The sequence below is a fragment of the Aythya marila genome (assembly GCF_965140915.1).
Source record: "Aythya marila genome assembly, chromosome: 1".
Lineage (NCBI taxonomy): Eukaryota > Metazoa > Chordata > Aves > Anseriformes > Anatidae > Aythya > Aythya marila.
The window spans coordinates 135,103,398-135,114,726 of NC_139042.1; the positions used below are offsets into that span (position 1 = coordinate 135,103,398).

An 11,329-nucleotide genomic window follows, 5' to 3' on the forward strand; every position below is an offset into this window, starting at 1 on the left:
ATCCTGAGGACAAAGGTGGGAGATTACACTCACCATGTGGGAAGGGCTGCTTCCTTTCACCAGCCATCACATTCACTGATGTCGTGCCAACACAGTGAAGTTACTTTTGCAGCTCCATCCTCTGTCACCTTTGCTTAGTTCTTCATCAAAAACCATATCACTTGGTCATAGATATAACACAATTATCCAGCTGATGACATTTTATCTTCCCTTTCTTCTACATCAGTGACTCCTCATTGTAACTGCTGGTTAGAACAAGCTCCTCAACCAACAGCGGATTCACTGAAGCAGAAAACTATTATTATCACCATTTGTAAATGCAGAAGTGTGGGACTGACCTATATGGACCTGCCTGGCATGAACGATCCCTCACAAGGGGCAGTTCTGAAAAGGCTGCAGCAAACAAAGGGTGCTTGATTTTTATTAGGGACATCTCTACCATCACGTAAGCCCAGGAATTTCTTAAACAGAAGTACTTCTTAGTGGTTCTCAGCACTAACAGATTAAAGTTCAAGCAGATATCTGTAGATGATAAGACATTTCCTCAGCAAAGAAAACACTAACTTCTGTGTAACAAAGGGGCCTTCCATTTTAATCCCTGGCTCCTCCTGAGATTGTCTGGGGTTTGCTGCAACAATAACGTCTTGTACATGATTTCTGGGGGGACCAGTTCTGTTAGTAAAAAATTCATCTCAATGGAGCCATGCCAATTTATATTTGACAATGGTGTGGCCCTGATTTCCTGTGTAGAAAGCTGCTTTCCCAGTCCTGATGTTTCTACTGCTTCATCTTCCAGGTTTGCACAGAATTAATTGTCACCAGATGATAAAATAAGTTCAACGAACTCATCTTTATAACTGAACCTCTCTATTTCCATATGGACACGTGAAAGATGTTTGATTTAAGGAGATCAATGGCTCAGTGAGTCATATTGCTCAGATCTTTGCACAGATGGGGACCCCCACTCAGCACGTAAGACTTCCTGTGCAGAGTGAATGTAGGATGGGGTTTATCTCCATCACTTTGGTCCCTTTTTAACATTGCAAGGCTCATCCTGAGATCCATAAATGCTAAGGGGCTTTATTAGGAAAAGAGCAAGAGAGCCCCTGAAAATGAATCCTGAGTCTATGTTGCTAGTTGTGTAGATTTCAAGATCTGAAGTGTATGTCCCTTGTGGCAACAACAAAGGACAGAAATACTTCTCCAGGAAGCCAAAGACATATCAAAGAAATTACAGAACTGCACAAGGGTACCAAGCATCCATGTGGCCTTTGTGCAGCAGAGCTTGAGATATTAATCTCTTACTCTCAAAATATTCTGGGATGACTTTGAGAGAGAAATGTCATAAAAAATATTTCACCTCCTGCTTCAGTGAGGAGTTTTTTGCTTTGGGTAGATGGAAAATTTCACCTTTTTACCAACAGCGCTATGATATAAATAGAGTGTGCTAGTGACTGATAGTTATATAGCAATAAATGAAAGTTTCCATTGCCAGGATTTCCAGATACGGCCTGTAACAATGTAGCCCCCAGAACAGCCACATCTGAAGTCCGTGGTGGCAGCTTATTAACCTCGGAGAACTGATGTTTGGGTTTCAGCATGACTCTCAAATGGACAAATGTCCTTCTCAGACCAGCAGCACTACAGCTGCTCTCCTTGCAGTTAGCCTCTGCAGGCCCAGTGATGCTCAAGACTGGGCAGCAGAGGTGGTTATGGATCTGCCAGATGGTCTGGAGGGGTTGGGCAGAAGGAGAAACTCTTCCATTATACCACATTCCAACCTTTCCTCACTTTCAAGACTTTTTTTGTTGTATCTCTGTACTTCCCCATTTTTTATGTATTGGCTCTCCACCACTCTCCCAACCCCTGATCACCTGTTTCATCAACATTTTTTTTTTTTCTTTTACCATCTCTGCACTCCCTTTCAGATCTCCCTTATTGATGGAAAGCTTTTTAAAAATTAATTCACAAAGGCTTTACTTCTCTCCTCTTTCTGCTCCTTCCTCAAGATTTACACCCACCAGAATATTTGCAGGAAATTGCAAGCTAATAATAGCTTTGCAGACAACCAGTGATGATGGTCAAATGTCTTTGAAATGGGTTCAGTTTTATTTGTCTTTCTCACTCTTTGGATTAGATTATCTCTTGACTTGTAGATGTCACCACCAAGTTTTTTAATCTCTTTGTTAAGCACTATAATTTCTCTACATGGAGCTCTGCTTGCAAGTTGTGCACTAATTTTAGCCTGGACCAGAGAGATAGAGCACAGTGGAGCATGGAGGGTTATCTCCACTATGTCCACAGTTGAACATGTAAAGAAGGTTTGGACTTTAGATCCTGGAGGACTCCATACGCTTCAAGGCATTTGGGACCCTATCCTCCCCAGCTCCTAATGGGCATCACACAGCACTGGGAAGCTAGGGTTACACACATTTTTTTTTCTCGTATCTCCACTAATCCAAACTGGTTCTGGAGGCTTCTGTGAATTATTACGGAATTGTCCAAAAGGTAACAAAAGAAAGGAAATTGGCATTGCTACTTAAACAGACACAGAAATTTACATTTTTTTCTTCTCTTATGCTTGCTTTAGGGAACCCTATAATTATAGTAAGATTAAGTTCATGGTAACATCCTGTAAAAATCCAGACCAGGCCCCCTGAATGCAGTGGAGTTAAAATGTGTGTAAGCAAGGATGGAATCTGGCCCTAATTTAGGCCACATCTGTTGGCACTGATGGAGCTGAGGAAACTTATTGTCATGTTATTTTCCTACCTTTGAGATTCTTTTGAACATAGACCAAAACAACCATTTTAAAATCTCAGGTCACAGGCAATGTTATCCATCCCCTCATGTGTTGCCGGTGAATTCCACCACAGCACAGGATGGCCTTGTACTCACTCAGCTAAATCATGATGGCTTGAGAAAATAGCTTCATGAAAAATAATAGCTAAAATTGTCATCTTGTAACCCTTTTAAAAGGTGATTCACTTTTCTATGATGAGTAATTCTGTGGACATACTTCTGACAGCTGTAAAATTAATCAGGAGTGACAATTTGTATGACCAGCCCAAGGAGTAGTATACCACAGTCTTCATCCAGGCAAAACTCCAAGAAGGTCATGCAGAGATTTGCCTGAGTGATGAATTTATTGCTTGATGGCTGTGAATTTATTGCTTGATGGCTGTGAATCTAAAAAAAAAAAAAAAAAAAAAAAAAAAATACCTTTGAACCACATTTTGTATTGTGATCCTGAGCCTTAACTTGCTGATTTTTAAAACTTATATTCTTGCTGTTTTCCATCTGTTTTGACCCTTTCCAAAGTGAATGAGGGAGCAGCACTTTGATATAAAGCATAGAAGGGTATTCTGTACCACACGTAAGTAGCTTGCATGCCATGAAATAGAATATTTCTTTTTCTCTGACATCCAATATATCCTGGTGTTGATTTATGTATTTAACTTAGACAAATAATGTGTGTCTTTTCTGTCTTAAGAAGGGAAAAGACTACTGCTTATTGCTCCAGAATAGTTACCATCTAAGGAATTCAGAATCTGATTTTACAGGAAACACTGTTTGGAGAAAGTACTGATTTTGTGATGGAGAAAGAGATTCCACTGTTTTTAAGCCATGCTTTTACTTCTGAGTCAGAAGCTTCCCAGGTTTTGTGCAACACTGTTAGTGCTTTAAGGGACAAAAATACTCTTGAGCAGATGAATACCAAGTTTGTATAACTAACCCTCCTAGTGCAAATGTTAAAAACCAATTTCCCAGGAATTAAAGGTGAAGAAGGGGTAAGATTTTTTTTTCTGATTTACATGAGTATTTTTAACCTGGTTTACCTGAGTATTGCCTGCACAGCCTCAGAGTTCATTGCAAACTGAGAATGAATAATAATAATATTCATCCTTACCCTATAGCAGTACAAATATGGGCTAACTCCTGTGTTCAATATTCTCCCTAAGAAGTGATGCAAGAAAAAGTCAAACCAAACACAACAAAGTTGGTGTGCAGAATTTTAAATAAAATGAGACATATGGAGAGGAAATTACACTATAATCATTTGATTACATATTTCAATCAGATTTCAGGGGCTCATAGCATATTCATAAAGAAGATGGATTTGTTAATCTAAAAATAGTGATACTAATGTAAATCTGGAGTTGATTCACTGGCATCAAGGTAGCTCTATTTATTCTGTAAAATCTTGCTGGTATTTTTCCCCTTGGCCCATTTTTAGCAGGTAATTATTAGTTTTGTAATCTGATCTCTTATGTAATAGACCATCCATAATAACAACATTCATCAGGAATGGATAAACAATTCTGCACAACAGGTGCAATTCAGCTTTCCCAATGGATTATTATTCATGTAGATGTTCTGAATCCCACTGAGGTTATCCAGAAACAGAATTGGAAGGCTTATGTTTTTCAAGATGTAACCCAGGAAACAAAATAGAGAAGGCAGAGTTATGAATCAGAATCATCCATGATACAGACTGAATGCAGGATGCAGATATTCAGTCCTAAACCTTCCCTACACGAGAGATTTCAGAAGTTTTTAGGGAGAAGAAGGTAAAGAAAAAAGACACCCATCATCTATGCACATGAAGAAAAACAACCACTATCTTGACACTCATAGCGCCGCTGACAGATAAAAATCTTGTAACTCCCTCTCTCACCTGGGAGCAGATAACAGCTGGGGTGGTTGGCACCACCTGAGAAGGAGGGCGATAAGCACACAGGGAGGTGCTGAGCTCCTTATCCTAAGGAGCTTGTGAAAAGGAGCAGGTGTGCTCGACTTCAGGGAGGGAGTGGGCATGGGAGATCTTCAGCAGGAACTAAAAGATTTACTAGCCTTTGTTTTCTTTTTGTGACTGGTCCCTGCAGGGTTCAGGCATGTGTAGCTGTTGTGTTGTGTTAGTCCTTTGCTGCTTGGGATTGCTGTCTGCAGGTAAGTGGCACCTCTCTGCAATCTCTTCTCTTTTGGTGCTCCTCTCTGCATCTCTTATCTTTCTGTCTCACTTGGGTGCTTTTGCTTCTTTTTGGGTGTTAACTCTGTTTTAGGACCTGTGTAGAGAAAGATTTTGAAGTGTGGTTTTTTTCTTTTTTTTTTTTTTTTTTTGGTAAGTTTTTCTTCCAGATCAGAGCCTGAAACCTCAGCTTGGAGACCCTCAGCTTGCAACAAATAATCCCACTCTTACCACAGTTTCTCTAGAGAAACCTTTCTGTATGTTTGATAGCTCACTGTATCCAAACAGATCTTATACCATCTACTTGTATGTAATGAAGGAATCAGGTGAGTATCCAGCATTACTTTTTCTCTGGAAAATAATTACTTCATGTGGCTGTTGCATGTGGTTTTTCAGGATCTGGTGGGAGTGAGTCTGAATGAGGGGAAAGAGAAAAATACACAGCTGAAAGCTATGTGCAGGTTGAATGCCTGGTCTAAGTTTATAATAAGACCTTAAAAAAAAAAAAAAGTGTATTATAAGCATAAAAAAAATATATAAAAAATAAATTATGACTTCAATCAAAATGATTAAAGACAACAACAGTTAGCACTGGTGTTAGCTGATTCCTAGTAGGTGCAGAGCAATATTATCAACTATAAATAGTCTGCCCAGATCTTACTAACAAAGCCAAGTGGTCCGTTGTCTGATACCTTTGTCTAAACATGAATATCTTGTATGAAAGCCTGAACTCCCCCACGTAAATCTGCTGAAAAAAGCTGTGTAACTGCTTTGCTGCTGTTTGCTTCATAGTTAAGGTTGCCAGCCCTTACAGGGACTTGTCTTTTTTTTGGGGGGGGGAAGTGGAGGGGGGGAGGGAGAAATAAAATAAAAGTCATGCTAGGCTTGTGGTCAAAGATGCCTGGCCCATGGGTTCATTCATAAAATGAATTTCATAACTGCTTGGCAATGAAACACTGCTGGCAGTGCCCAAGAAGCTGCCCTCACTGATCCCTGCTGTTCTGGCAGACTGCTTTGCACACCAAATAGAGCTCCTCTGTAAGCTGACAGAGACAAATGATTTCCTTGTATCATACAACTGTCTGCAAAGGCTGTAAACAACCTCCTGTTCTGAGGGGCATGGAGAAGAGATCTTAGTGGGCAGTAGGGAGAAACTGGTCAAGAGCCAAAGCAGTCTAAAACTTCCACTGCTGAGTGTTGCTCTTTTAGGAAAAAAATAAAATAAAATTGAATGGAAGAGGCTTCCTTATTGCCTCAGACTAGTAGAAGACTTAGCCAGACTTAACAAGATACAGATGTGAGGGCACTGCCTTCTGAGATGCCTCCCATGAATGAAGCGTGCATTTTTGTACGTCTGAAGCAGATCATACAAGTGAATTGTATGGATATAAAAGGCTACGATGACTTGATACCAGTCTTACCTACAAATAGGCAACTGTATCTGATGTTTTTGTTTAAAAACTACATCAGCTACCCTGTGTTCCATGGGTTTTGTGGCAAAAGCTTTCTGCACAGATGGTTGAATCTCTCTGCAAAGGGGGCTATAGAGAGAGAAATCTCTGCTGCTGCTTTTAAAACAAGCAGATGCAAACTTGTTACTTGGCAGATTGGAAGGAATTTTGTTTGGATTTTTCTCTGGTCTGCAGAAAAACACATTTGCTCACCCTTGAAGGCTTTTGGAGCAGAGAGAGGGAAAACTTAGGATGTTAAGAAAATTAAATCTTAAGTTCAGCTCTGCAAGTAAGGAAATGCATCAGCTTTCAAACAGCTGAGGGTCTAGCAAATTTCTGAATGACTAATGTAATCTTTAGGTCTTTTGTTAGTTCACTATCAAACTTGATCTACCTAAAGAATTTAAAAACAAACAAAAACCTGAACTTGTTTAGAAAATAGTGTTTGCTTGCTCACCACAGCCAGGCTAAGAGATATGGAGATTAGGAGAGTGAGGAGGCCTAATTATACGAAATGTTATAATTTGGGGAAGCCAGCCCCAGTACAGCATGTTTTCGCTAGTCTTCACTTATACATTATTGTCTTCTGAGCCCTGGCACCTCTCTGCTCAACTAGCTTGAGCACTGACCTTGAAGTTAGATTTTGAACCTGTGCTAGAAACACTTCGCTTTCAAAGCAGATTTAATTTTGCATTGGATCATAACTAAAAACTTCACATGACCAAGCAGTTGCTGCTCTAGGAGCACAGCAGAGTGCTTACAAACTTAAGAAGTTCCCAATATACTGCAGCTTTGGAAAAACTGGCCATCTTCCACTACTGACAGCACTGAACAGCTGGAGGGAGCTCCCAGAATAAACCAACTCACAGTTGCAGAACTTGGGAACATCTCTTGAGACTTGTGCCTTGGCTTTATATTAGGAAAAGTTTGAGTTCAAACTGAGCTTTCCAAACAATGTTGTAGAGCTGGGTGCGGATGTACGCTTTCCTTGATGCTGTGAAGACTTTCAGGCTTGGTGTTGTGCTGTCTGGAAACATGGGCATGTCTGGCTGGTCAGAAGTGTAGAGAATGCATCTGCTCCAGCATGCAGGGCTGTGAGTCTGCATACTGTGGTGTTCTGAGAGGTGCAGCTGCTATGCAACCAAAGGTCTCAGGGCTTCTGTTCCAGAGGATAGAGGAGTTGTGGTCCTATAGAAACTCAGGCTTGGTTATAGTGTTAAATCTGACATGGCAGGACTTACTGGAGGCATGTAGGCTGTGGTGGAAGGGCAGCCTTTGCCACCAAGCTCCATCAGATTCTTCTTGGGAAAGACGAATTTGGGGAGGGTGGCGAAGAGAGACCTTCTACATACATCCTTCATGGACTTGTCTGAGGGACAAGTGTAGAAAGCTTCAAAAACAAGAGGAAGGGGTAAGATCACTGCACAGACTGGCAGTAGATTTCTGGCTTCCTGCTTGAGCTTTTTCTGGATAGAAGAGCAAGCAGTCAAACACAGGATGAATGGAAAGGGCTGATCTAGTTCTAACAGTATTGTTAAAAACCACCTCTCCCACAGCAAGTGTGATGAGCTCCCTCGTGACTGATGACAGTAACAAACCCCTGGGCAGCACATTCCAGCAAACAAGCGGGGGACATCTCGGACCTTACAATGCTGCCTTCTTCGATGTACCTGACTGTGCAGTGCCCCCCAGGCTTGCTGATGTAGGAGGCATGAACAAAGCTCCTGATGTCTTGAAGCAATATCTCTTCAGAGTTGGGGACGATGGGACTTGTCTGTATGACCCGAACTTCCTAGGGGTCTGTAACCCACCGCTTGCCCCAGACACTACATACAGGTATAATTCTTGTTTCTGAAATGGTGGTTGCTGCTCTGAGTACTCAATAGGAAGCAAAATTTACCCTGTTGTAGACCTTTGAAATAGTACGATGTGAATTACCTCTCTCTACCAGAACTTCTCTATTGCAGGGGCAGTTGTGAGGCTGGCTTAGCTTTGGTCCAGCACCCTGCAGATGGTGTTCTGTGGTGCTCTTGCTGGGGTGAGCTCTATCAGGTTAAATTAATGGATCAGTAGAAAAATTCACATGTGAACTGCTGGCTCTATACTGAAGCTGGAGCATCTGATCAGAAACTGCTGGAAGAAAAGGATTTGACTGGAAAATGATGTCAGAATGATTCACTGTGTATTGTGTTAGATGAGTCTGCCAAACCGCAGACACGGGCTTGGCCCTGCTTGCTTTGTTTTGATGGGGCTCTGGGGAGCCAGACCTCTAAGTGGCCTCCAGCTCTGTCCAGGAAGTCCATGATGTGACTGGAGACTTCACAGTGAGAGCCAGGTGGCTTGCAGGCTCATCTGACCCCTGCTGTCTGGGGAAGCTGGCCCTCAGGAGAGTCTGGGAGCCCTGACAGCTGTCACATGTGACACTTGGTTTGCTGCTGCCTGCTCTTTAAAAGCTATATTAAAGGCAGCAGTCACATGAAGCTGTGGAGACTGAATATGCTTCTGAAACAAAATATTATGGGCAGGTTTTCAGAACTGTTTTGCTTCCTCTGTCTCCGTGGGACAATTCTGTAAACTCAAACTATTGCAGGATGGAAACTTAATTCCTTTGCCAAATCTGTTGTTAGCCTGTCTTTTCAATGCTTTCTCTAACAGGGAAAGTGCCAAAGGTTTCTATTGTTGGACAAAATCTTTGACTTCCATATGGAAATCAAAACCACTTGCTGTTCTAAATAATGAGGCCCTTCACAACAGGGAATAGCAAGCTGGGAAAAACTGTTTTTGGAAAGCTATCATCTGTCAAGGTTCACAAGAATGGAGCACAAGCTCTGCGTGACATAGCACAGAATACTTTTTCTATTATTAATTCTGTTTGTTCCCTATAAGGTCTCTGGAAAAAAGCTGGTTACCTTTGATTGTTTCTGCTGAATGCTTTTCCAAAAACTGGAGTCTGACTAGCTAATCTGGTAGCTTACAAAATGATAGAAAGGCAACTCAAACTTTGAAATACCTAATTTAATGCTTTTTTCCCCCCACAGGTTTAAATACGTGTTGGTGGATAACTCTGAAGGTATGATGAAAGATCAAACTCTTTGGTCTGATCCAATCAAAACCAGAAGAGGTAAGTCTGTGGCTCTGCTCAGGTCTTCTGAGCAGCCATACTTGCCTTAGGACAATGTTGTTCTTCTAGTGAGCAATGTCTAGTCTTTTCCTACAGTTTCAGCAATTTTGTCAGCTGTCCAGCACTGGAGTAGCAGACTTTAATATGGAATACTGATCTGCTTCTTTTGTATACTTCAGAACAGTTCTCTGATAAAGGTTGTATGCACAGTTTATGATTTGGTGCTTGCCATGGTATCTTGTGCTGAAGAAATTTCTAGGTAATGCAGGTACTTGCCACCCTGGCTAACCTGCTGAGCCAAGCTAATAACCTCTAAATGCTGACATTGTCTTAAAACTTTTTCCTACAAATCACTTAGTCATCCATTTTCCTCTCCAAAACAACTAGTTTTCCCTCATTTAGTAAGGGCACACATGGTGAAAAATAGTTCATAGCAGCATTCTTTCCATGATTTTTCTAGCCAAACTTCCCATGAAAATTGATACCTGGCCTGGTCGAAGGAGTGGAGGCATGATTGTCATCACATCAATTCTAAGTATTTTGGTGTTCCTTCTGCTTACTGGCTTTCTTGCTTCTGTGTTTTTTGCTGTTATGTAAGTACTGCTACACCTTGCAACTTCTAGTCAGAGTACCTAACACATTAGTAATCAGACTTCTTGCCCCTAGTTCCAAGCTGCTGTTGCTAGCGATGTTTAAGGTGATGTACCAGAGGATGTCCTTTTAATTTTGGACCTGGTAACAGAGGAAAAAGGCTACTTCTGTCATAATCTTCCCTACCGAGGCTAAGATCGATGCCTCTCATAATTATCATGTAGACCGAAACTCACTGGCTGTCAGACTTCAGTAAGGACAGCTGGGGGGTGGGGGGGAAAGTAGTGCTGTACATACCTAAAGTTTATGTATTCTTTTACATATGACAGCTTTCCATTTATTAATGAGTTTGGAAACAGTCTTAAGGAGTTCAGGTCTTCATAGAGATCACATACTGTGCTAATTAGTGCCTGCTTAACTGTTTTACCTCTTCCACAGGAGAAAGAAGTTACCACTTTGAATTAATAACTGAGGTCTTCCTGATGCTGTATAACTGAATTAGTCTATGCATGTTCCTGACTTCTATGTCCCCTGCCTCAGGAAATTAAGGCAGCCTGGTTGATCCCTAAGCTGGGAGAATTAATCAAATCTCAGAAACTGGGTTTCAGGGATAATAAAATCTAACTCTTTTACTTGAAAATAATGCAAGTACTCTGTATTCAATGTGGAAAGCAAATACTGCAGATTATCTTAAAAATAATAATAAAATCCATAGGCTTCTCTGATACTAAGTGATTTAAGTAGCAATTGGCCTCTGCAAAATGTTCTGACAGTAGGCTCCACTTAGTCTCTGCTGGAACTTAAAGCCTTTCACTTCCATGTTAGGAGATCAGAAGATGCTTCTGAAGAGACAAAGGGCACATCTCCAACTGTTCAACAAAGTGAATCAAGACCACAGCTGAGCTCTGAGTGAAAAACCTGGTTCATGTCAAGCTGGAAACACAATTGAATTGTTACAGGTGTTAGACCTACAGGACTGTCTCCTACTGGACTCAACACTGGTCCACTGCTACAGTATGCAAACATGCAACTGCACATGAATAACACGGGTGAAATAAGGACAATTTTAAAAAATAATAATGCAGTCTGTGATATCCTGTCTTTCCCTAATGAGATTGCATTTAGCTAACTGGCTTTTACAACACCCATCAGGTACGTGGTCTGAAGTAAGAAGATTAATGAGATCCTTCAACTTCA

The 11,329-nt window shown here is 41.1% G+C and overlaps 1 protein-coding gene across 1 annotated transcript; it reads left to right on the top strand.

Annotated features, from left to right (window-relative positions):
* Positions 1 to 4,895: 4,895 nt before the first annotated feature.
* Positions 4,896 to 11,045, top strand: UPK3A (uroplakin 3A; the record flags this gene model as incomplete). Its single annotated transcript, XM_082754089.1, has 6 exons — positions 4,896 to 4,950; positions 5,140 to 5,295; positions 7,977 to 8,256; positions 9,459 to 9,541; positions 10,002 to 10,134; positions 10,958 to 11,045. 6 exons carry the CDS (start codon positions 4,896 to 4,898, stop codon positions 11,043 to 11,045), a joined length of 795 nt encoding a protein of 264 aa, XP_082610215.1.
* Between the last annotated feature and the right edge of the window lie 284 nt (positions 11,046 to 11,329).